At 46.1% G+C, this 26304-nt stretch overlaps 1 protein-coding gene across 2 annotated transcripts in view; it reads left to right on the top strand.

Annotated features, from left to right (window-relative positions):
- The window catches only part of LOC121531660 (proton myo-inositol cotransporter-like), a 41897-nt gene extending 16862 nt beyond the window's left edge, over positions 1-25035 (top strand). For both annotated transcript variants that reach the window (XM_041837020.1, XM_041837019.1), the window contains 7 exons: positions 21613-21721; positions 22125-22288; positions 22993-23113; positions 23223-23348; positions 23511-23629; positions 23999-24151; positions 24403-25035. In XM_041837020.1, the coding sequence (XP_041692954.1) occupies positions 21613-21721; positions 22125-22288; positions 22993-23113; positions 23223-23348; positions 23511-23629; positions 23999-24151; positions 24403-24632 (1022 nt within the window). In that variant the 3' untranslated portion in view covers positions 24633-25035. The remainder of the gene's footprint in view (positions 1-21612; positions 21722-22124; positions 22289-22992; positions 23114-23222; positions 23349-23510; positions 23630-23998; positions 24152-24402) is intronic.
- The last annotated feature ends 1269 nt before the right edge of the window (positions 25036-26304 follow it).

Here is a 26304-nt window from a genome sequence, read left to right as displayed (position 1 = left end):
ACAGTTTAGGAGTAGTGTGGTTTTTATTGGGCACAGGGGAGGGTTGTGTGGTTTTATTGGGCACAGGAGGTAGTGTGGGTTTTATTGGGCACAGGAGGGTTGTGTGGTTTTTATTGGGCACAGGGGAGGGTTTTGTGGTTTTATTGGGCACAGGGGAGGGTTGTGTGGGTTTTTATTAGGAACAGGGGGAGGTTAGTGTGGGTTTTATTGCACAGGGGGTTGTGTGGTTTTTATTGGGCAGGTTTAGGGTTGTGTGTTTTATTGGCACAGGGGGTTGTGTGGTTTTTATTGGGTACAGGGGAGGGTTGTGTGGTTTTATTGGGTACAGGGGAGGGTAGTGTGGTTTTTATTGGGTACAGGGCAGGGTTGTGTGGTTTTTATTGGGCACAGGGGGGGGTAGTGTGGTTTTTATTGGGCACAGTTTAGGGTAGTGTGGTTTTATTGGGCACAGTTTAGGGTAGTGTGGTTTTTATTGGGCACAATTTAGGGTAGTGTGGTTTTTATTGGGCACAGTTTAGGGTAGTGTGGTTTTATTGGGCACAGTTTAGGGTTGTGTGGTTTTTGATTAGGCACAGTTTAGGGTGGTGTGGTTTTTATTGGGCCGAGAGGGGGTTATGTGGTTTTATTGGGCACAGGGGGTAGTGTGGGTTTTTATTGGGCACAGGGGAGGGTTGTGTGGTTTTATTGGGCACAGGGGAGGGTTGTGTGGTTTTATTGGGAACGGGAGGTTAGTGTGGGTTTTTATTGGGCACAGGGGAGGGTTGTGTGGTTTTATTGGGCCAGTTTAGGGTTGTGTGGTTTTTATTAGGCACGGGGAGGGTTGTGTGGTTTTTATTGGGTACAGGGGAGGGTTGTGTGGTTTTTATTGGGTACAGGGGAGGGTAGTGTGGTTTTTATTGGGTACAGGGGAGGGTTGTGTGGTTTTATTGGGCACAGGGAGGGTAGTGTGGTTTTTATTTAGCACAGTTTAGGGTAGTGTGGTTTTTATTGGGCACAGTTTGGGGTAGTGTGGTTTTTTATTAGGCACTGTTTAGGGTAGTGTGGTTTTTATTGGGCACAGTTTAGGGTAGTGTGGTTTTTATTGGGCACAGTTTAGGGTTGTGTGGTTTTGATTGGGCACAGTTTAGGGTAGTGTGGTTTTTATTGGCAAGTTTGGGTAGTGTGGTTTTTATTGGGTACAGGGGAGGGTAGTGTGGTTTTATTGGGCACAGGGGAGGGTAGTGTGGTTTTTATTGGGCACAGGGGAGGGTTGTGTGGTTTTTATTGGGCACAGTTTAGGGTAGTGTGGTTTTTATTGGGCACATATTAGGGTAGTGTGGTTTTTATTGGGCACAGTTTAGGGTATTGTGGTTTTTATTGGGCACAGTTTAGGGTAGTGTGGTTTTTATTGGGCACAGTGGAGGGTAGTGTGGTTTTTATTGGGCACAGGGGAGGGTAGTGTGGTTGTTATTGGGCACAGGGGAGGGTAGTGTGGTTTTTATTGGCCACAGTTTAGGGTATTGTGGTTTTTATTGGGCACAGGGGGAGGGTTGTGTGGTTTTTTATTTGGTACAGGGAGGGTAGTGTGTTTTTATTGGGCACAGGGGAGGGTAGTGTGGTTTTTATTGGGCACAGGGGGGGTAGTGTGGGTTTTATTGGGCACAGGGAGGGTTGTGTGGTTTTTATTGGGCACAGGGGAGGGTTGTGTGGGTTTTTATTGGGCACAGGGAGGGTTGTGTGGGTTTTATTGGGAAACAGGGGGAGGTTAGTGTGGTTTTTATTGGGCTCAGTTTAGGGTAGTGTGGTTTTATTGGGCTCAGTTTAGGGTAGTGTGGTTTTTATTGGGCAGTTTAGGGTAGTGTGGTTTTTTTTGTGGGCAGTGGAGGGTAGTGTGGTTTTTATTGGGCACAGGGGAGGGTAGTGTGGTTGTTATTGGGCACAGTTTAGGGTAGTGTGGGTTTTTATTGGGCACAGGGGAGGGTTGTGTGGTTTTTATTGGGCACAGGGGAGGGTTGTGTGGTTTTTCTTGGGTACAGGGGAGGGTTGTGTGGTTTTTTATTGGGCACAGGGGAGGGTTGTGTGGTTTTTATTGGGCACAGGGGAGGGTTGTGTGGGTTTTTATTGGGAACAGGGAGGTTAGTGTGGGTTTTTATTGGGCACAGGGGAGGGTTGTGTGGTTTTATTGGGCACAGTTTAGGTAGTGTGGTTTTTATCGGGCACAGGGGAGGGTTGTGTGTTTTTTATTGGGCACAGGGGAGGGTTTTGTGGTTTTTATTGGGCACAGGGGAGGGTTTTGTGGTTTTTATTGGCCACAGTTTAGGGTAGTGTGGTTTTTATTGGCCACAGGGGAGGGTTGTGTGGTTTTTATTGGGAATCAGGGGAGGGTAGTGTGGGTTTTTATTGGGCACAGGTGAGGGTTGTGTGGTTTTTATTGGGTACAGGGGAGGGTTGTGTGGTTTTTATTGGGTACAGGGGAGGGTAGTGTGGTTTTTATTGGGTACAGGGGAGGGTTGTGTGGTTTTTATTGGGCACAGGGGAGGGTAGTTTGGTTTTTATTGGGCACAGTTTAGGGTAGTGTGGTTTTTATTGGGCACAGTTTAGGGTAGTGTGGTTTTATTAGGCACAGTTTAGGGTAGTGTGGTTTTTATTGGGCACAGTTTAGGGTAGTGTGGTTTTTATTAGGCACAGTTTAGGGTTGTGTGGTTTTTGATTAAGGCACAGTTTAGGGTAGTGTGGTTTTATTGGGCACAGTTTAGGGTAGTGTGGTTTTATTGGGTACAGGGGAGGGTAGTGTGGTTTTATTGGGCACAGGGGGAGGGTAGTGTGGTTTTTATTGGGCACAGGGGAGGGTTGTGTGGTTTTATTAGGCACAGGGGGAGGGTTGTGTGGTTTTTATTGGGTACAGGGGGAGGGTTGTGTGGTTTTTATTGGGTACAGGGGAGGGTAGTGTGGTTTTTATTGGGTACAGGGGGAGGGTTATGTGGTTTTTATTGGGCACGGGGGGGGTAGTGTGGTTTTTATTGGGCACAGTTTAGGGTAGTGTGGTTTTTATTGGGCACAGTTTAGGGTAGTGTGGTTTTTATTGGGCACAGTTTAGGGTAGTGTGGTTTTTATTAGGCACAGTTTAGGGTAGTGTGGTTTTTATTGAGCACAGTTTAGGGTTGTGTAGTTTTTGATTGGGCACAGTTTAGGGTAGTGTGGTTTTTATTGGGCACAGTTTAGGGTAGTGTGGTTTTTATTGGGTACAGGGGAGGGTAGTGTGGTTTTTATTGGGCACAGGGGAGGGTAGTATGGTTTTTATTGGGCACAGGGGGAGGGTTGTGTGGTTTTTATTGGACAGTTTAGGGTAGTGTGGTTTTTATTGGGCACATATTAGGGTAGTGTGGTTTTTATTGGGCACAGTTTAGGGTATTGTGGTTTTTATTGGGCACGTTTAGGGTAGTGTGGTTTTTATTAGGCACAGTGGAGGGTAGTGTGGTTTTATTGGGCACAGGGGAGGGTTGTGTGGTTTTTATTGGGCACAGGGGGAGGGTAGTGTGGTTTTTATTGGGCACAGTTTAGGGTAGTGTGGTTTTTATTGGGCACAGTTTAGGGTAGTGTGGTTTTTATTGGAGCACAGTTTAGGGTAGTGTGTTTTATTAGGCACAGTTTAGGGTGGTGTGGTTTTTATTGGGCACAGTTTAGGGTTGTGTGGTTTTGATTGGGCACAGTTTAGGGTAGTGTGGTTTTTATTGGGCACAGTTTAGGGTAGTGTGGTTTTTATTAGGTACAGGGGAGGGTAGTGTGGTTTTATTGGGCAGGGGAGGGTAGTATGGTTTTTATTGGGCACGGGGAGGGTTGTGTGGTTTTTATTGGGCACAGTTTAGGGTAGTGTAGTTTTTATTGGGCACAGATTAGGGTAGTGTGGTTTTTATTGGGCACAGTTTAGGGTATTGTGGTTTTTATTGGGCACAGTTTAGGGTAGTGTGGTTTTTATTGGGCACAGTGGAGGGTAGTGTGGTTTTTATTGGGCACAGGGGAGGGTAGTGTGGTTGTTATTGGGCACAGGGGAGGGTAGTGTGGTTTTTATTAGCCACAGTTTAGGGTATTGTGGTTTTTATTGGGCACAGGGGGAGGGTTGTGTGGTTTTATTGGGCACAGGGAGGGTAGTGTGGTTTTTATTGGGCACAGGAGGGTAGTGTGGGTTTTATTGGGCACAGGGGAGGGTTGTGTGGTTTTATTGGGCACAGGGAGGGTTGTGTGGGTTTTTATTGGGCACAGGGGGAGGTTGTATGGGTTTTTATTGGGAACAGGGGAGGTTAGTGTGGTTTTATTGGGCACAGTTTAGGGTAGTGTGGTTTTTATTGGGCACAGTTTAGGGTAGTGTGGTTTTTATTGGGCACAGTTTAGGGTAGTGTGGTTTTTATTGGGCACAGTGGAGGGTAGTGTGGTTTTATTAGGCACAGGGAGGGTAGTGTGGTTGTTATTGGGCACAGGGGGAGAGTAGTGTGGTTTTTATTGGGCACAGTTTAGGGTAGTGTGGTTTTTATTGGGCACAGTGGAGGGTAGTGTGGTTTTATTGGGCACAGGGAGGGTAGTGTGGTTGTTATTGGGCACAGGGGAGGGTAGTGTGGTTTTTATTGGCCACAGTTTAGGGTAATGTGGTTTTTATTGGGCACAGGGGAGGGTTGTGTGGTTTTTATTGGGCACAGGGGAGGGTAGTGTGGGTTTTTATTGGGCACAGGGAGGGTTGTGTGGTTTTATTGGGCACAGGGGAGGGTTGTGTGGTTTTATTGGGCACAGGGGAGGGTTGTGTGGTTTTTTATTGGGCACAGGGGAGGGTTGTGTGGGTTTTTATTGGGAACAGGGGAGGTTAGTGTGGGTTTTTATTGGGCACAGGGGAGGGTTGTGTGGTTTTTATTGGGCACAGGGGAGGGTTGTGTGGTTTTTCTTGGGTACAGGGGAGGGTTGTGTGGTTTTTATTGGGCACAGGGGAGGGTTGTGTGGGTTTTTATTGGGAACAGGGGAGGTTAGTGTGGGTTTTTATTGGGCACAGGGGAGGGTTGTGTGGTTTTTATTGGGCACAGTTTAGTGTTGTGTGGTTTTTATTAGGCACAGGGGAGGGTAGTGTGGTTGTTATTGGGCACAGGGGAGGGTAGTGTGGTTATTATTGGGCACAGTTTAGGGTAGTGTGGTTTTTATTGGGCACAGTGGAGGGTAGTGTGGTTTTTATTGGGCACAGGGGAGGGTAGTGTGGTTGTTATTGGGCACAGGGGAGGGTAGTGTGGTTTTTATTGGCCACAGTTTAGGGTAGTGTGGTTTTTATTGGGCACAGGGGAGGGTTGTGTGGTTTTTATTGGGCACAGGGGAGGGTAGTGTGGGTTTTTATTGGGCACAGGGGAGGGTTGTGTGGTTTTTATTGGGCACAGGGGAGGGTTGTGTGGTTTTTATTGGGCACAGGGGAGGGTTGTGTGGTTTTTATTGGGCACAGGGGAGAGTTGTGTGGGTTTTTATTGGGAACAGGGGAGGTTAGTGTGGGTTTTTATTGGGCACAGGGGAGGGTTGTGTGGTTTTTATTGGGCACAGGGGAGGGTTGTGTGGGTTTTTATTGGGAACAGGGGAGGTTAGTGTGGGTTTTTATTGGGCACAGGGGAGGGTTGTGTGGTTTTTATTGGGCACAGTTTAGTGTTGTGTGGTTTTATTAGGCACAGGGGAGGGTTGTGTGGTTTTTATTGGGTACAGGGGAGGGTTGTGTGGTTTTTATTGGGTACAGGGGAGGGTAGTGTGGTTTTTATTGGGTACAGGGGAGGGTTGTGTGGTTTTTATTGGGCACAGGGGGAGGGTAGTGTGGTTTTTTTGGGCTCAGTTTAGGGTAGTGTGGTTTTTATTGGGCACAGTTTAGGGTAGTGTGGTTTTTATTGGGCACAGTTTAGGGTAGTGTGGTTTTTATTGGGCACAGTTTAGGGTTGTGTGGTTTTTGATTGGGCACAGTTTAGGGTAGTGTGGTTTTTATTGGCCACAGTTTAGGGTAGTGTGGTTTTTATTGGGCACGGGGGAGGGTTGTGTGGTTTTTATTGGGCACAGGGGAGGGTAGTGTGGGTTTTTATTGGGCACAGGGGAGGGTTGTGTGGTTTTTATTGGGCACAGGGGGAGGGTTGTGTGGTTTTATTGGGCACAGGGAGGGTTGTGTGGGTTTTGATTGGGAACAGGGGAGGTTAGTGTGGGTTTTTATTGGGCACAGGGGAGGGTTGTGTGGTTTTTATTGGGCACAGGGGAGGGTTGTGTGGTTTTTATTGGGCACAGGGGAGGGTTGTGTGGGTTTTGATTGGGAACAGGGGGGGTTAGTGTGGGTTTTTATTGGGCACAGGGGAGGGTTGTGTGGTTTTTATTGGGCACAGTTTAGGGTTGTGTGGTTTTTATTAGGCACAGGGGAGGGTTGTGTGGTTTTTATTGGGTACAGGGGAGGGTTGTGTGGTTTTTATTGGGTACAGGGGAGGGTTGTGTGGTTTTTATTGGGTACAGGGGAGGGTTGTGTGGTTTTTATTGGGCACAGGGGAGGGTAGTGTGGTTTTTATTGGGCACAGTTTAGGGTAGTGTGGTTTTTATTGGGCACAGTTTAGGGTAGTGTGGTTTTTATTGGGCACAGTTTAGGGTAGTGTGGTTTTTATTGGGCACAGTTTAGGGTAGTGTGGTTTTTATTGGGCACAGTTTAGGGTTGTGTGGTTTTTGATTGGGCACAGTTTAGGGTAGTGTGGTTTTTATTGGGCACAGTTTAGGGTAGTGTGGTTTTATTGGGTACAGGGGAGGGTAGTGTGGTTTTATTGGGCACAGGGGGAGGGTAGTGTGGTTTTTATTGGGCACAGGGGGAGGGTTGTGTGGTTTTTATTGGGCACAGTTTAGGGTAATGTGGTTTTTATTGGGCACAGATTAGGGTAGTGTGGTTTTTATTGGGCACAGTTTAGGGTATTGTGGTTTTTATTGGGCACAGTTTAGGGTAGTGTGGTTTTTATTGGGCACAGTGGAGGGTAGTGTGGTTTTTATTGGGCACAGGGGAGGGTAGTGTGGTTGTTATTGGGCACAGTTTAGGGTAGTGTGGTTTTTATTGGGCACAGGGGAGGGTTGTGTGGTTTTTATTTGGTACAGGGGAGGGTAGTGTGGTTTTTATTGGGCACAGGGGAGGGTAGTGTGGTTTTTATTGGGCTCGGGGAGGGTAGTGTGGGTTTTATTGGGCACAGGGGGAGGGTTGTGTGGTTTTTATTGGGCACAGGGGAGGGTTGTGTGGGTTTTTATTGGGCACAGGGGAGGGTTGTGTGGGTTTTTATTGGGAACAGGGGAGGTTAGTGTGGTTTTTATTGGGCACAGTTTAGGGTAGTGTGGTTTTTATTGGGCACAGTTTAGGGTAGTGTGGTTTTTATTGGGCACAGTTTAGGGTAGTGTGGTTTTTATTGGGCACAGTGGAGGGTAGTGTGGTTTTTATTGGGCACAGGGGAGGGTTGTGTGGTTTTTATTGGGCACAGTTTAGGGTAGTGTGGTTTTTATCGGGCACAGGGGAGGGTTGTGTGTTTTTTATTGGGCACAGGGGAGGGTTTTGTGGTTTTTATTGGGCACAGGGGAGGGTAGTGTGGTTTTTATTGGCCACAGTTTAGGGTAGTGTGGTTTTTATTGGGCACAGGGGAGGGTTGTGTGGTTTTTATTGGGAATCAGGGGAGGGTAGTGTGGGTTTTTATTAGGCACAGGTGAGGGTTGTGTGGTTTTTATTGGGTACAGGGGAGGGTTGTGTGGTTTTTATTGGGTACAGGGGAGTGTAGTGTGGTTTTTATTGGGTACAGGGGAGGGTAGTGTGGTTTTTATTGGGCACAGTTTAGGGTAGTGTGGTTTTTATTGGGCACAGTTTAGGGTAGTGTGGTTTTTATTGGGCACAGTTTAGGGTAGTGTGGTTTTTATTGGGCACAGTTTAGGGTAGTGTGGTTTTTATTGGGCACAGTTTAGGGTTGTGTGGTTTGATTGGGCTCAGTTTAGGGTAGTGTGGTTTTTATTGGGCACAGTTTAGGGTAGTGTGGTTTTATTGGGTACAGGGGAGGGTAGTGTGGTTTTTATTGGGCACAGGGGGAGGGTAGTGTGGTTTTTATTGGGCACAGGGGAGGGTTGTGTGGTTTTTATTGGGCACAGTTTAGGGTAGTGTGGTTTTTATTGGGCACAGATTAGGGTAGTGTGGTTTTTATTGGGCACAGTTTAGGGTATTGGTGTTTTTATTGGGCACAGTTTAGGGTAGTGTGGTTTTTATTGGGCACAGTGGAGGGTAGTGTGGTTTTTATTGGGCACAGGGGGGGTAGTGTGGTTGTTATTGGGCACAGGGGAGGGTAGTGTGGTTTTTATTGGCCACAGTTTAGGGTAGTGTGGTTTTTATTGGGCACAGGGGAGGGTTGTGTGGTTTTTATTTGGTACAGGGGAGGGTAGTGTGGTTTTTATTGGGCACAGGGGGGGGTAGTGTGGTTTTATTGGGCACAGGGGAGGGTAGTGTGGGTTTTTATTGGGCTCAGGGGGGGGGTTGTGTGGTTTTTATTGGGCACGGGGAGGGTTGTGTGGGTTTTTATTGGGCACAGGGGGGGTTGTGTGGGTTTTTATTGGGAACAGGGGGGTTAGTGTGGTTTTTATTGGGCACAGTTTAGGGTAGTGTGGTTTTTATTGGGCACAGTTTAGGGTAGTGTGGTTTTTATTGGGCACAGTTTAGGGTAGTGTGGTTTTTATTGGGCACAGTGGAGGGTAGTGTGGTTTTTATTGGGCACAGGGGAGGGTAGTGTGGTTGTTATTGGGCACAGGGGAGGGTAGTGTGGTTTTTATTGGCCACAGTTTAGGGTAGTGTGGTTTTTATTGGGCACAGGGGAGGGTTGTGTGGTTTTTATTGGGCACAGGGGAGGGTAGTGTGTGTTTTTATTGGGCACAGGGGGGGTTGTGTGGTTTTTATTGGGCACAGGGGAGGGTTGTGTGGTTTTTATTGGGCACAGGGGAGGGTTGTGTGGGTTTTTATTGGGAACAGGGGAGGTTAGTGTGGGTTTTTATTGGGCACAGGGGAGGGTTGTGTGGTTTTTATTGGGCACAGTTTAGGGTAGTGTGGTTTTTATCGGGCACAGGGGAGGGTTGTGTGTTTTTTATTGGGCACAGGGGAGGGTTGTGTGGTTATTATTGGGCACAGGGGAGGGTAGTGTGGTTTTTATTGGCCACAGTTTAGGGTAGTGTGGTTTTTATTGGGCACAGGGGAGGGTTGTGTGGTTTTTATTGGGAATCAGGGGAGGGTAGTGTGGGTTTTTATTGGGCACAGGTGAGGGTTGTGTGGTTTTTATTGGGCACAGGGGAGGGTAGTGTGGGTTTTATTGGGCACAGGGGAGGGTTGTGTGGTTTTTATTGGGCACAGGGGGAGGGTTGTGTGGTTTTTATTGGGCACAGGGGGAGGGTAGTGTGGTTTTTATTGGGTACAGGGGGGGTTGTGTGGTTTTTTATTGGGTACAGGGGAGGGTTTTGTGATTTTTATTGGGCACAGGGGGGGTAGTGTGGTTTTTATTGGGTACAGGGGAGGGTTGTGTGGTTTTTATTGGGCACAGTTTAGGGTAGTGTGGTTTTTATTGGGCACAGGGGAGGGTAGTGTGGTTTTTATTAGGCATAGGGGAGGGTAGTGTGGTTGTTATTGGGCACAGGGGAGGGTAGTGTGGTTTTTATTGGGCACAGTTTAGGGTAGTGTGGTTTTTATTGGGCACAGTGGAGGGTAGTGTGGTTTTTATTGGGCACAGGGGAGGGTAGTGTGGTTGTTATTGGGCACAGGGGAGGGTAGTGTGGTTTTATTGGCCCACAGTTTAGGGTAGTGTGGTTTTTATTGGGCACAGGGGGAGGGTTGTGTGGTTTTTATTGGGCACAGGGGAGGGTAGTGTGGGTTTTTATTGGGCACAGGGGAGGGTTGTGTGGTTTTTATTGGGCACAGGGGAGGGTTGTGTGGTTTTTATTGGGCACAGGGGAGGGTTGTGTGGTTTTTATTGGGCACAGGGGAGGGTTGTGTGGGTTTTTATTGGGAACAGGGGAGGTTAGTGTGGGTTTTTTTGGGCACAGGGGGAGGGTTGTGTGGTTTTTATTGGGCACAGGGGAGGGTTGTGTGGGTTTTTATTGGGAACAGGGGAGGTTAGTGTGGGTTTTTATTGGGCACAGGGGAGGGTTGTGTGGTTTTTATTGGGCACAGTTTAGTGTTGTGTGGTTTTTATTAGGCACAGGGGAGGGTTGTGTGGTTTTTATTGGGTACAGGGGAGGGTTGTGTGGTTTTTATTGGGTACAGGGGAGGGTAGTGTGGTTTTTATTGGGTACAGGGGGAGGGTTGTGTGGTTTTTATTGGGCACAGGGGGAGGGTAGTGTGGTTTTTATTGGGCACTGTTTAGGGTAGTGTGGTTTTATTGGGCACAGTTTAGGGTAGTGTGGTTTTTATTGGGCACAGTTTAGGGTAGTGTGGTTTTTATTGGGCACAGTTTAGGGTTGTGTGGTTTTTGATTGGGCACAGTTTAGGGTAGTGTGGTTTTTATTGGGTACAGGGGAGGGTAGTGTGGTTTTTATTGGGCACAGGGGAGGGTAGTGTGGTTTTTATTGGGCACGGGGGAGGGTTGTGTGGTTTTTATTGGGCACAGGGGAGGGTAGTGTGGGTTTTTATTGGGCACAGGGGAGGGTTGTGTGGTTTTTATTGGGCACAGGGGAGGGTTGTGTGGTTTTTATTGGGCACAGGGGAGGGTTGTGTGGGTTTTTGATTGGGAACAGGGGAGGTTAGTGTGGGTTTTTATTGGGCACAGGGGAGGGTTGTGTGGTTTTTATTGGGCACAGTTTAGGGTTGTGTGGTTTTTATTAGGCACAGGGGAGGGTTGTGTGGTTTTTATTGGGTACAGGGGAGGGTTGTGTGGTTTTTATTGGGTACAGGGGAGGGTTGTGTGGTTTTTATTGGGTACAGGGGGGGTAGTGTGGGTTTTTATTGGGCTCAGGGGAGGGTTGTGTAGTTTTATTAGCACAGGGGAGGGTAGTGTGGTTTTTATTGGGCACAGTTTAGGGTAGTGTGGTTTTTATTGGGCACAGTTTAGGGTAGTGTGGTTTTTATTGGGCACAGTTTAGGGTAGTGTGGTTTTTATTGGGCACAGTTTAGGGTTGTGTGGTTTTTGATTGGGCACAGTTTAGGGTAGTGTGGTTTTTATTGGGTACAGGGGAGGGTAGTGTGGTTTTTATTGGGCACAGGGGAGGGTAGTGTGGTTTTTATTGGGCACGGGGGAGGGTTGTGTGGTTTTTATTGGGCACAGGGGAGGGTAGTGTGGGTTTTTTATTGGGCTCAGGGGGAGGGTTGTGTGGTTTTTATTGGGCACAGGGGGAGGGTTGTGTGGTTTTTATTGGGCACAGGGGAGGGTTGTGTGGGTTTTGATTGGGAACAGGGGAGGTTAGTGTGGGTTTTTATTGGGCACAGGGGAGGGTTGTGTGGTTTTTATTGGGCACAGTTTAGGGTTGTGTGGTTTTTATTAGGCACAGGGGAGGGTTGTGTGGTTTTTATTGGGTACAGGGGAGGGTTGTGTGGTTTTTATTGGGTACAGGGGAGGGTTGTGTGGTTTTTATTGGGTACAGGGGAGGGTTGTGTGGTTTTTATTGGGCACAGGGGAGGGTAGTGTGGTTTTTATTGGGCACAGTTTAGGGTAGTGTGGTTTTTATTGGGCACAGTTTAGGGTAGTGTGGTTTTTATTGGGCACAGTTTAGGGTAGTGTGGTTTTTATTGGGCACAGTTTAGGGTAGTGTGGTTTTTATTGGGCACAGTTTAGGGTTGTGTGGTTTTTGATTGGGCACAGTTTAGGGTAGTGTGGTTTTTATTGGGCACAGTTTAGGGTAGTGTGGTTTTTATTGGGTACAGGGGAGGGTAGTGTGGTTTTTATTGGGCACAGGGGAGGGTAGTGTGGTTTTTATTGGGCACAGGGGAGGGTTGTGTGGTTTTTATTGGGCACAGTTTAGGGTAATGTGGTTTTTATTGGGCACAGATTAGGGTAGTGTGGTTTTTATTGGGCACAGTTTAGGGTATTGTGGTTTTTATTGGGCACAGTTTAGGGTAGTGTGGTTTTTATTGGGCACAGTGGAGGGTAGTGTGGTTTTTATTGGGCACAGGGGAGGGTAGTGTGGTTGTTATTGGGCACAGGGGAGGGTAGTGTGGTTTTTATTGGCCACAGTTTAGGGTAGTGTGGTTTTTATTGGGCACAGGGGAGGGTTGTGTGGTTTTTATTTGGTACAGGGGAGGGTAGTGTGGTTTTTATTGGGCACAGGGGGAGGGTAGTGTGGTTTTTATTGGGCACAGGGGAGGGTAGTGTGGGTTTTTATTGGGCACAGGGGAGGGTTGTGTGGTTTTTATTGGGCACAGGGGAGGGTTGTGTGGGTTTTTTTGGGCACAGGGGAGGGTTGTGTGGGTTTTTATTGGGAACAGGGGGGGTTAGTGTGGTTTTTATTGGGCACAGTTTAGGGTAGTGTGGTTTTTATTGGGCACAGTTTAGGGTAGTGTGGTTTTTATTGGGCACAGTTTAGGGTAGTGTGGTTTTTATTGGGCACAGTGGAGGGTAGTGTGGTTTTTATTGGGCACAGGGGAGGGTTGTGTGGTTTTTATTGGGCACAGTTTAGGGTAGTGTGGTTTTTATCGGGCACAGGGGAGGGTTGTGTGTTTTTTATTGGGCACAGGGGAGGGTTTTGTGGTTTTTATTGGGCACAGGGGAGGGTAGTGTGGTTTTTATTGGCCACAGTTTAGGGTAGTGTGGTTTTTATTGGGCACAGGGGAGGGTTGTGTGGTTTTTATTGGGAATCAGGGGAGGGTAGTGTGGGTTTTTATTAGGCACAGGTGAGGGTTGTGTGGTTTTTATTGGGTACAGGGGAGGGTTGTGTGGTTTTTATTGGGTACAGGGGAGGGTAGTGTGGTTTTTATTGGGTACAGGGGAGGGTTGTGTGGTTTTTATTGGGCACAGGGGAGGGTAGTGTGGTTTTTATTGGGCACAGTTTAGGGTAGTGTGGTTTTTATTGGGCACAGTTTAGGGTAGTGTGGTTTTTATTGGGCACAGTTTAGGGTAGTGTGGTTTTTATTGGGCACAGTTTAGGGTAGTGTGGTTTTTATTGGGCACAGTTTAGGGTTGTGTGGTTTTTGATTGGGCTCAGTTTAGGGTAGTGTGGTTTTTATTGGGCACAGTTTAGGGTAGTGTGGTTTTTATTGGGTACAGGGGAGGGTAGTGTGGTTTTTATTGGGCACAGGGGAGGGTAGTGTGGTTTTTATTGGGCACAGGGGAGGGTTGTGTGGTTTTTATTGGGCACAGTTTAGGGTAGTGTGGTTTTTATTGGGCACAGATTAGGGTAGTGTGGTTTTTATTGGGCACAGTTTAGGGTATTGGTGTTTTTATTGGGCACAGTTTAGGGTAGTGTGGTTTTTATTGGGCACAGTGGAGGGTAGTGTGGTTTTTATTGGGCACAGGGGAGGGTAGTGTGGTTGTTATTGGGCACAGGGGAGGGTAGTGTGGTTTTTATTGGCCACAGTTTAGGGTAGTGTGGTTTTTATTGGGCACAGGGGAGGGTTGTGTGGTTTTTATTTGGTACAGGGGAGGGTAGTGTGGTTTTTATTGGGCACAGGGGAGGGTAGTGTGGTTTTTATTGGGCACAGGGGAGGGTAGTGTGGGTTTTTATTGGGCACAGGGGAGGGTTGTGTGGTTTTTATTGGGCACAGGGGAGGGTTGTGTGGGTTTTTATTGGGCACAGGGGAGGGTTGTGTGGGTTTTTATTGGGAACAGGGGAGGTTAGTGTGGTTTTTATTGGGCACAGTTTAGGGTAGTGTGGTTTTTATTGGGCACAGTTTAGGGTAGTGTGGTTTTTATTGGGCACAGTTTAGGGTAGTGTGGTTTTTATTGGGCACAGTGGAGGGTAGTGTGGTTTTTATTGGGCACAGGGGAGGGTAGTGTGGTTGTTATTGGGCACAGGGGAGGGTAGTGTGGTTTTTATTGGCCACAGTTTAGGGTAGTGTGGTTTTTATTGGGCACAGGGGAGGGTTGTGTGGTTTTTATTGGGCACAGGGGAGGGTAGTGTGTGTTTTTTTATTGGGCACAGGGGAGGGTTGTGTGGTTTTTATTGGGCACAGGGGAGGGTTGTGTGGTTTTTATTGGGCACAGGGGGAGGGTTGTGTGGGTTTTTATTGGGAACAGGGGAGGTTAGTGTGGGTTTTTATTGGGCACAGGGGAGGGTTGTGTGGTTTTTATTGGGCACAGTTTAGGGTAGTGTGGTTTTTATCGGGCACAGGGGAGGGTTGTGTGTTTTTATTGGGCACAGGGGGAGGGTTGTGTGGTTATTAATGGGCACAGGGGAGGGTAGTGTGGTTTTATTGGCCACAGTTTAGGGTAGTGTGGTTTTTATTGGGCACAGGGGAGGGTTGTGTGGTTTTTATTGGGAATCAGGGGAGGGTAGTGTGGGTTTTTATTGGGCACAGGTGAGGGTTGTGTGGTTTTTATTGGGCACAGGGGAGGGTAGTGTGGGTTTTTATTGGGCACAGGGGAGGGTTGTGTGGTTTTTATTGGGCACAGGGAAGGGTTGTGTGGTTTTTATTGGGCACAGGGGAGGGTAGTGTGGTTTTTATTGGGTACAGGGGAGGGTTGTGTGGTTTTTATTGGGTACAGGGGAGGGTTTTGTGATTTTTATTGGGCACAGGGGAGGGTAGTGTGGTTTTTATTGGGTACAGGGGAGGGTTGTGTGGTTTTTATTGGGCACAGTTTAGGGTAGTGTGGTTTTTATCGGGCACAGGGGAGGGTTGTGTGGTTTTTATTTGGCACAGGGGAGGGTTGTATGGTTTTTATTGGGCACAGGGGAGGGTAGTGTGGTTTTTATTGGGCACAGGGGAGGGTAGTGTGGTTTTTGATTGGGCACAGTGGAGGGTTGTGTGTTTTTTATTGGGCACAGTTTAGGGTAGTGTGGTTTTTATTGGGAACAGTTTAGGGTAGTGTGGTTTTTATTGGGCACAGGGGAGGGTTGTGTGGTTTTATTGGGCTCAGTTTAGGGTAGTGTGGTTTTATTGGGCACAGTTTAGGGTAGTGTGGTTTTTATTGGGCACAGGGGAGGGTTGTGTGGTTTTTATTGGGCACAGGGGAGGGTTGTGGGGTTTTTATTGGGCACAGTTTAGGGTAGTGTGGTTTTTATTGGGCACAGGGGAGGGTAGTGTGGGTTTTTATTGGGTACAGGGGAAGGTAGTGTGGTTTTTATTGGGCACAGTTTAGGGTAGTGTGGGTTTTTATTGGGCACAGGGGAGGGTTGTGTGGTTTTTATTGGGCACAGGGGAGGGTTGTGTGGTTTTTATTGGGCACAGTTTAGGGTAGTGTGGTTTTATTGGGCACAGGTTAGGGTAGTGTGGTTTTTATTGGGCACAGTTTAGGGTAGTGTGGTTTTTATTGGGTACAGGGGAGGGTAGTGTGGTTTTTATTGGGCACAGGGGAGGGTTGTGTGGTTTTTATTGGGCACAGTTTAGGGTAGTGTGGTTTTTATTGGGCACAGTTTAGGGTAGTGTGGTTTTTATTGGGCACAGGGGAGGGTAGTGTGGTTTTTATCGGGCACAGGGGAGGGTTGTGTGTTTTTTATTGGGTACAGGTTAGGGTAGTGTGGTTTTTATTGGGCTCAGTTTAGGGTAGTGTGGTTTTATTGGGCACGGTTGGGTAGTGTGGTTTTTATTGGGCTCAGTTTAGGGTAGTGTGGTTTTTATTGGGTACAGGGGGGGGGTAGTGTGGTTTTTATTGGGCACAGGGGAGGGTTGTATGGTTTTATTGGGCACAGTTGAGGGTAGTGTGGTTTTTATTGGGCACAGTTTAGGGTAGTGTGGTTTTTATTGGGCACAGTTTAGGGTAGTGTGGTTTTTATTGGGCACAGTTTAGGGTAGTGTGGTTTTTATTGGGCACAGGGGGAGGGTTGTGTGGTTTTTATTGGGCACAGGGGAGGGTAGTGTGGGTTTTTATTGGGCACAGGGGAGGGTTGTGTGGTTTTTATTGGGCACAGGGGAGGGTAGTGTGTTTTTTTTATTGGGTACAGGGGAGGGTAGTGTGGTTTTTATTGGGCACAGTTTAGGGTAGTGTGGGTTTTTATTGGGCACAGGGGAGGGTTGTGTGGTTTTTATTGGGCACAGGGGAGGGTTGTGTGGTTTTTATTGGGCACAGTTTAGGGTAGTGTGGTTTTATTGGGCACAGGTTAGGGTAGTGTGGTTTTTATTGGGCACAGTTTAGGGTAGTGTGGTTTTTATTGGGTACAGGGGAGGGTAGTTGTAACACCCTGGCTCTGGGACTCTATATGTTGAGCCAGGGTGTGTTCTTTCTATGTGGTGTATTTCTATGTTGGGAGTTCTAGTTTGTTTATTTCTATGTTGGCCTGAGTGACTCCCAATCAGAGGCAACGAGTGTCAGCTTTTGGCTGGTTGTCTCTGATTGGGAGCCATATTTAAACTGTCTGTTTTTCCCTTTGTGTTTGTGGGTTCTTGTTCCGTGTTGGTCTATGTTACCTAGGACGTTACGAGTCGTTTGTTGTTTTTGTTCATTGTCAGTATTTATCACTATAGATAAATAAACATGTTCGTTCATCACGCTGCGCCTTGGTCCTCCTCTCTTAACGACGATCGTGACAGTAGTGTGGTTTTTATTGGGCACAGGGGAGGGTTGTGTGGTTTTTATTGGGCACAGTTTAGGGTAGTGTGGTTTTTATTGGGCACAGTTTAGGGTAGTGTGGTTTTTATTGGGCACAGTTTAGGGTAGTGTGGTTTTTATCGGGCACAGGGGAGGGTTGTGTGTTTTTTATTGGGCACAGGGGAGGGTTGTGTGGTTTTTATTGGGCACAGGGGAGGGTTGTATGGTTTTTATTGGGCACAGGGGAGGGTAGTGTGGTTTTTATTGGGCACAGGGGAGGGTAGTGTGGTTTTTGATTGGGCACAGTGGAGGGTTGTGTGTTTTTTATTGGGCACAGTTTAGGGTAGTGTGGTTTTTATTGGGAACAGTTTAGGGTAGTGTGGTTTTTATTGGGCACAGGGGAGGGTTGTGTGGTTTTTATTGGGCACAGTTTAGGGTAGTGTGGTTTTTATTGGGCACAGTTTAGGGTAGTGTGGTTTTTATTGGGCACAGGGGAGGGTAGTGTGGTTTTTATTGGGCACAGGGGAGGGTTGTGGGGTTTTTATTGGGCACAGTTTAGGGTAGTGTGGTTTTTATTGGGCACAGGGGAGGGTTGTGTGGTTTTTATTGGGCACAGGGGAGGGTAGTGTGGGTTTTTATTGGGTACAGGGGAAGGTAGTGTGGTTTTTATTGGGCACAGTTTAGGGTAGTGTGGGTTTTTATTGGGCACAGGGGGAGGGTTGTGTGGTTTTTATTGGGCACAGGGGAGGATTGTGTGGTTTTTATTGGGCACAGTTTAGGGTAGTGTGGTTTTATTGGGCACAGGTTAGGGTAGTGTGGTTTTTATTGGGCACAGTTTAGGGTAGTGTGGTTTTTATTGGGTACAGGGGAGGGTAGTGTGGTTTTTATTGGGCACAGGGGAGGGTTGTGTGGTTTTTATTGGGCACAGTTTAGGGTAGTGTGGTTTTTATTGGGCACAGTTTAGGGTAGTGTGGTTTTTATTGGGCACAGGGGAGGGTAGTGTGGTTTTTATCGGGCACAGGGGAGGGTTTTGTGGTTTTTATTGGGTACAGGTTAGGGTAGTGTGGTTTTTATTGGGCACAGTTTAGGGTAGTGTGGTTTTATTGGGCACAGGTTAGGGTAGTGTGGTTTTTATTGGGCACAGTTTAGGGTAGTGTGGTTTTTATTGGGTACAGGGGAGGGTAGTGTGGTTTTTATTGGGCACAGGGGAGGGTTGTATGGTTTTTATTGGGCACAGTTTAGGGTAGTGTGGTTTTTATTGGGCACAGTTTAGGGTAGTGTGGTTTTTATTGGGCACAGTTTAGGGTAGTGTGGTTTTTATTGGGCACAGTTTAGGGTAGTGTGGTTTTTATTGGGCACAGGGGAGGGTTGTGTGGTTTTTATTGGGCACAGGGGAGGGTAGTGTGGGTTTTTATTGGGCACAGGGGAGGGTTGTGTGGTTTTTATTGGGCACAGGGGAGGGTAGTGTGTTTTTTTTATTGGGTACAGGGGAGGGTAGTGTGGTTTTTATTGGGCACAGGGGAGGGTAGTGTGGGTTTTTATTGGGCACAGGGGAGGGTTGTGTGGTTTTTATTTGGCACAGGGGAGGGTAGTGTGGGTTTTTATTGGGCACAGGGGAGGGTTGTGTGGTTTTTATTGGGCACAGGGGAGGGTAGTGTGGTTTTTTATTGGGTACAGGGGAGGGTAGTGTGGTATTTATTGGGCACAGGGGAGGGTAGTGTGGGTTTTTATGGGGCACAGGGGAGGGTTGTGTGGTTTTTATTGGGCACAGGGGAGGGTTGTGTGGTTTTTATTGGGCACAGGGGAGGGTTGTGTGGTTTTTCTCTGGTAGCCATCTGACATAAAGAAATGCATGTCGGTGTCGTAGCATGCCACCGGCATATCTCTATCTCTCTGGGGTTAGGCCTAAGCTTCTCTTCCTATATACAGTACCAGTCAAAAATTTGGACACACCTACTCATTCCAGGGTTTTTCTTTATTTTTACTATTTTCTACATTGTAGAATATTAGTGAAGACATCAAAACTATGAAATAACACATTGAATCTTGTAGTAACCAAAAAAGTGTTAAACAAATCAAAATATATTTTATATTTGAGATTCTTCAAATAGCCACTCTTTGCCTTGATGACAGCTTTGCACACTCTTGGCATTCTCTCAACCAGCTTCACCTGGAATGCTTTTCCAACAGTCTTGAAGGAGATCCCACATATGCTGAGCACTTGTTGGCTGCTTTTCCTTCACTCTGCGGTCCGACTCATCTCAAACCATCTCAATTGGGTTTAGGTCGGGGGATTGTGGAGGCCAGGTCATCTGATGCAGCACTCCATCACTCTCCTTCTTGGTAAAATAGCCCTTACCCAGCCTGGAGGTGTGTTGGGTCATTGTCCTGTCGAAAAACAAATGATAGTCCCACTAAGCCCAAACCAGATGGGATGGTGTATCACTGCAGAATGCTGTGGTAGCCATGCTGGTTAAGTGTGCCTTGAATTCTAAATAAATCACAGACAGTGTCACCAGCAAAGTACCCCCACACCATAACACCTCCTCCTCCATGCTTTACGGTGGGAAATACACATGCGGAGATAATCCGTTCACCCACACCGCGTCTCACAAAGCCACGGCGGTTGGAACCAAAAATCTCAAATTTGGACTCCAGACCAAAGGACAAGTTTCCACCGGTCTAATGTCCATTGCTCATGTTTCTTGGCCCAAGCAGGTCTCTTCTTATTATTGGTGTCCTTTAGTAGTGGTTTATTTGCAGCAATTCTCCTCTGAACAGTTGATGTTGAGATGTGTCTGTTACTTGAACTCTGTGAAGCATTTATTTGGGTTGCAATTTCTGAGGCTGGTAACTCTAATGAACTTATCCTCTGCAGCAGAAGTAACTCTGGGTCTTCCATTCCTGTTGCAGTCCTCATGAGAGCCAGTTTCATCATAGCGCTTGATGTTTTTTTGCGACTGCACTTGAAGAAACTTTCAAAGTTCTTGAAATGTTCCGTATTGACTGACCTTAATGTCTTAAAGTAATGATGGACTGTTGTTTCTCTTTGCAAATATAAAATGATGGACTGTTGTTTCTCTTTGCAAATATAAAATATATTATGATTTGTTTAACACTTCTTTGGTTACTACATGATTCCATATGTGTTATTTCATAGTTTTGATGTCTTCACTATTATTCTACAATGTTAAAAATAGTAAAAATAAAGAAAAACCCTTGAATGAGTAGGTTTGTCCAAAGTTTTGACTGGTAGTGTATATATATATATTTAAGGGCACCTAAATGTGGCTCATTTGGCCAATATCTGTCATTTATTGATGGTGCTGACTGCCCCAGGTTGGATCTGAATGCATATGGATGTCCATTACATTTGTCAAATGTCCGGTAAATTAAAATCTTCCCTGTCATGTTGTTCGGCGCCAAATTTTCTGAAAGGAAACTCTGAAATGGCATATTGTTTTTATGAAGATTTTAGAATATTCACATGAAAATCTGTAACCAATTGGATGGAAACCTAGCTATAGACAACCTAAAGACTCTGGCAAGTGTGTTAGTCCAGTGTCACTTTGATTATGCCTGCACATCATGGTTCACCATCAGCCCCAAACATCTAAAGAATAAGCTACTAGCCAAACAAGCTTGTAAGAATTGTACTTAAACTCCCCCCTCATACTCATCTGGAGGTTGAGATTTTTTTGACTATCTCTGTAATGTGTCTATCTATATATATGTATATGTATTTATGTAAAAAAATAGGGACCACAATGGAAATAAGTCCCTGACTTTACTGTGCAATCCCAGTCACTTTTTAAAATCTTTGTGTGGTGCATTGGCACAGAAACCTGTTGGTGGAAAGTTTGTTGCATATTTGTATTTGTATTTATTATGGATCCCCATTGGCTACTGCCAAGGCAGCAGCTACACTTCCTGGGGTCTGGCAAAATTAAGGCAGTTATACAATTTTAAAAACATTACAATACATTCATTACAGATTTCACAACACACTAAGTGTGTGCCATCAGGCCCCTACTCCACTACCACATATCTACAACACAATATCCATGTGCACGTGTGTGTATGTTATCATGTGTGTGTGTGCATGTGTCTGTGCCTATGTTTGTGTTGCTTCACAGTCCCCGCTGTTCCATAAGGTGTATTTTATATAATTATAAAATGGCATCAAGATGTTGAAAATCTGATTTGCCCCTAGCTGATCATTGTCTGCAGCCAGCTCTGGTTGTAGTGTAATGAAACAGGCAGGGAGAGTGAGCTCGTCTGTGGTGGTCGGCAAACCCTCAACCTTCTGGCCCGTAGCCCTGTGTGGCGTCGACTGTGCCTTTTTTCCACTAATTGTTATTTTGACCAATCACATCAGATCTTTTTCAGAGCTGATCTGATTGGTCAAAAGACCAATTAATGAAAACAATTATCAGAATTGGGCTGCCTGTGGCGGCATTTACACAGGCAGCCCAATTCTGATCTTTGTTTCACTAATTGGTATTTTGACCAATCAGATCAGCTCTGAAAAAGATCTGATGTGAAAATATCTAATTTGATTGGTCAAAAGACAAATTAGTGGAAAAAATATCAGAATTGGGCTGCCTATGTAAACGTAGCCTTTGTTGTTTCAGTTGATTTGATTCTTGAAGCATTTAATTTCATATCAGTTTTCTGCACATAACTTAGGTTGAATTTACACAGGCAGCCCAATTCTGGTATTTTTTCCACTAACTGACCAAAAAATACAAATTAGTGGAAAAATATCAGAATTTAGCTGCCTGTGTAAACACAGCCATAGAACACACATATTTCTCAAATAGGTCTCACCAATTGGGCCTTTCTCCAATTTAGCAGATTAATTAATCATATAATGCATTCTGTTGGAAACTAAAACATTCGTTGCTATAGACCCAAAAATTTATAATGCTTACAAATGTTTTTAAATGTTCCTAAAAGTGTTACCAAATTTCCCTCTGTCCACCAGGTGGCCCTGTACTGTGGCGTATGCTGACTCGCCCATCCACCCGCAGAGCCCTGACTGTAGGCTGCGGCCTGCAGATGTTCCAACAGCTCTCTGGGATCAACACTGTCATGTAGGTGTTTTCCTTCATCAGAAATCATCGTGTGTATCTACCAACACTATGGCCGCATCTCCATTAGTGTAAAGTGGCCTCATCTCCTCGTCTCTGTACCTTCATATCTCTGATCAAAACTTAGCATGTCTGTCTATCTGTCTGTCTGTCTGTCTGCCTGCCAGTCAGTCTCTTCCCTACTGTCTGCTTCACAGGAGGTTGGTGACACCTTAATTGGGGAGGACGGGCTCGTGGTAATGGCTGGAGCGGAGTATCAAATACATCAAACACAATTTTCCAGGTGTTTGATGTCATTCCATTTGCTCCGTTCCAGACAATATTATGAGCCGTCCTCCCCTCAGCAGCCTCCTGTGGTCTGCTTATCCTCAGTGTTCATGCCTTCTGCTTCTGTTGTCCCTATCAGGTACTACAGCGCCACCATCCTGCAGATGGCGGGAGTGAGGGACGACAAGCAGGCCATCTGGTTGGCTTCCGCCACAGCCGCCACCAACTTCCTGTTCACCCTGGTGGGGGTGTGGCTTGTGGAGAGAGTAGGACGCAGGAAGCTGACGCTGGGGAGTTTAATAGGTGTGTGTGTGTGTGTGTATATCATGTGTGTGTATGCATGTGTCTGTGCCTATGTTTGTGTTGCTTCACAGTCCCTGCTGTTAAAGTGAGTGACTCACAAAAATTCCTAGTTATATGTACATATCTACATCAATTACCTCGTACCCCTCCACATGGACTTGGTACTGGTACCCCGTGTATATAGCCAAGTTATCGTTACTCATTGTGCATCTATTATTACTTTTATTATATGTTTTACTTTTCTATTATTTCTATATTTTCTTTCTCTCTGCATTGTTGGGAAGGGCCCGTAAGTAAGCATTTCACTGTCAGTCTACACCTGTTGTGACAAATACATGTTTATTTGAGCCGCCGGTCTCTCATCGTTGTGTGCTTGTAAACAAACAACATGTGACTGGGGACTACCGGTAAGCTTCATAATGACATGTGACAGGTGAAATGAAGAACGCAATCTGCTTTATTGCCTAACGTATTGCACAAGTTGACTGCAGGTATTTACTTAAAAGGCAGCTACAAATATTCAAAGAAATAGTTTCAGCGGTATTGAAAAAACCATCCCATGGCTAATTCCAAATACCCTGGCATACGGTATACCGCCCAAGCCTAGTTTTTTACTTAAAACTTAGACATGTGCTTTGCCTTAAGTCAGAAGAGGGAAAGGGAAGTCTTTACTCTACAAATGTATTAATTTCTCTGTCTTCTAGGTACTGTTTTGAGTCTGACGGTCTTGGCTGTAGGGTTTCTGCTGTCAGCCCAGCACTCGCCTGCAGTCACGCTCCACCCCACTGACCCCACTCTCAACTCCACCTCCTGCACACTATATGGGTGAGACTGTGTGTAACTTGTATTACCTAATACTGTATAAGGATTCAGATTTTTTTTCCTGTCCCCACCACAATAGAGTGAAGGGTGTCACACTGTTAACTGTCCCCAGGTCCTGTGAGCCCTGCATGTTGGATCCTGGCTGTGGGTTCTGTTACCGTGAGAACGGTTCCACTGTATACGACTCTTCCTGCATACCTGTCAATCAAACATCCGCTGATGAGGCCGCCTGGGGCAGGTTAGGGATTTGTGTGTGTGCGTGCGTGTCTCCGTTACTTCTTGCCTGTCTGTCTGTCTCTGTCTGTCCGTCTGTCTGTCTCTGAAGCCGGGGATGGCTTTATTTCTGCTGTATCTGAGTTCTGTTTAGCCACATTATCTGATGTGTTTTGGCTATGTACAGGTGTTCCAATCTGAGCCAGTTCAGTGATGGGTCTCTCTGGGCCTATAACTACTGCCCCACTTCCTACTCCTGGATAGTGCTGCTTGGGCTCATCCTCTACCTGGCTTTCTTTGCTCCAGGTGAGAACAACACCCTTTCTCTCCCTCTCTCTCACTCACTCACTTATTCACTCACTCACTCACTCACTCACTTATTCACTCACTCATTCACTCACTCACACACACACACACACACACACACACACACACACACACACACACACACACACACACACACACACACCAAACCAAACCAAACCAAACAAAACAGACAAAGGTCAAAAAGTTGTATATTTCCCCGCCTGGAGAGTTTCATACCAGTTTGAAGTATTCTTCATAGTACAGAATATCTTGCATACAGTTTTTTAAAATATATATCTTACGGTCTATAACTCTTTTCTGTCTGTGTCCGCATCCCTTTCCGTGCCTGTCTGTGTGTCTGTGCTGTAGGTATGGGGCCAATGCCGTGGACAGTGAACAGTGAGATCTACCCTCTGTGGGCCAGGAGCACTGGGAATGCCTGTTCAGCCGGAGTCAACTGGATCTGTAACGTCCTGGTGTCACTCACCTTCCTCCACGTCGCTGAGTACCTCACCTACTATGGTGCGGCTCATCTACCTAGATACTGTCTAATTGTGATGGGTGTTAAAAAGCTATAACTGAGAACCTACTGACTGACTGACTGACTATTTGGCTTGACTGCCTGACTGATAAACTGACTGATGATTTGAATGACTGCCTGACTGAACTGGAGTAGGGGTTGTAACTGCACAGTTCACTACACAAAATGTTTCAACCGCTTCTCTTCTCCTTCAACCTAACTGGTGTCTCCATCTCCCTCTTCTTCCCTCCAGGTGCGTTCTTCCTCTACTCAGGCCTGACTGTGCTGGGGCTGCTGTTTGTGCTGGGCTGTCTGCCAGAGACCCAGGGCCGCAGGCTGGAGGAGATGGAGGCCCTGTTCTCTGGAAGCCTCTGCTCCTGCGGGGCGTCTGACGGGGATGGGGACGGGTCCAGAAACATCCTGTACAACAGCGTAAAAGGGAGCGACATCCTCTCAGACAATGATGCCTCGGACATGGAGTAGACTTGGAGCGTCTAGGAAGCTTTTTTGTCTTTTCTGTCTCTCTCTCTCACACCTTCTTGTACTTTGGTTGGTGGACCTACAGGCAGTGGTGTTAAACTCACTTGATTACTGGGCCTTTAGGGTATAGCAGCTCTCCTAACTGGCTGGTGGACGAGACTCCAACTCTCCTAACAACATAGCATGTGATTTACTGTAGCTGTGGATGTCTATGGTGGAGTTGGTACTTGAAATACTTCCTTTTGTGTATTGGTAGCTACAATTGATGTTTTGAAATTTTCTAGCCCCATAGAGAGTTCAGCCAAGTGCATTATGGAGTTGGACGGTGGCATAGCATATACAGTGCCTTGCAAATGTATTCATCCCCCTTGGCGTTTTTCCTATTTTGTTGCATTTCAACCTGTAATTTAAATGGATTTTTATTTGGATTTCATGTAATGGACATACACAAAATAGTGAACATTTGTGAAGTGAAATGGAAAAAAAATTGTTTCAAAAAATTCTAAAAAAATAACTAACGGAAAAGTGGTGCGTGCATATGTATTCACCCCCTTTGCTATGAAGCCCCTAAATAAGATCTGGTGCAACCAATTACCTTCAGAAGTCACATAATTAGTTAAATAAAATCCACCTGTGTGCAATCTAAGTGTCACACGATTTCAGTATATATACACCTGTTCTGAAAGGCCCCAGAGTCTACAACACCACTAAGCAAGGGGCATCACCAAGCAAGCGGCACCATGAAGACCAAGGAGCTCTCCAAACAGGTCAGGGACAAAGTTGTGGAGAAGTACAGATCAGGGTTGGGTTATAAAAAAAGATCCAAAACTTTGAACATCCCACGGAGCACCATTAAATCCATTATAAAAAAAATGGAAAGAATATGGCACCACAACAAACCTGCCAAGAGAGGGCCGCCCACCAAAACCCACGGACCAAGCAAGGAGGGCATTAATCAGAGAGGCAACAAAGAGACCAAAGATAACCCTGAAGGAGCTGCAAAGCTCCACAGCGGAGATTGGAGTATCTGTCCATAGGACCACTTTAAGCCGTACACTCCACAGAGCTGGGCTTTACGGAAGAGTGGCCAGAAAAAAGCCATTGTTTAAAGAAAAAAATAAGCAAACACGTTTGGTGTTCGCCAAAAGGCATGTGGGAGACTCCCCAAACATATGGAAGAAGGTACTCTGGTCAGATGAGATGGAGGTTCACCTTCCAGCAGGACAATGACCCTAAGCATACTGCTAAAGCAATGGGCAAAAATCCCAGTGGCTAGATGTGCCAAAAGTTTTCACTTTTTTTTGTCTTGTTTCTTGTTTGTTTCACAATAACAAAATATTTTGCATCTTCAAAGTGGTAGGCATGTTGTGTAAATCAAATGATACAAACCCCCCAAAAAAAAAAAAAATCCATTTTAATTCCAGGTTGTAAGGTAACAAAATAGGAAAAATTCCAAGGGGGGTGAATACATTCGCAAGCCGCTGTATATATCAGTGAGTATATCAAAACAGCAAACACCACTGGAAAATAATATTACTATTATAATAGTATAGTAGTATATTCATTTTCAATGCTTATAAAGTCCACAAATGTGTAGTAATATTGCATTTGTTTCTGTCCTTGGATTTTGTCATTTCTTTATCTCCAGTAGTAGTAATGTGGTACTATCTGGAGA

This window comes from Coregonus clupeaformis, chromosome 19, assembly GCF_020615455.1.
Source record: "Coregonus clupeaformis isolate EN_2021a chromosome 19, ASM2061545v1, whole genome shotgun sequence".
NCBI lineage: Eukaryota > Metazoa > Chordata > Actinopteri > Salmoniformes > Salmonidae > Coregonus > Coregonus clupeaformis.
The sequence above is the reverse complement of the archived record's forward strand: the minus strand, read 5'-3'. Positions and strand labels throughout refer to the sequence as shown.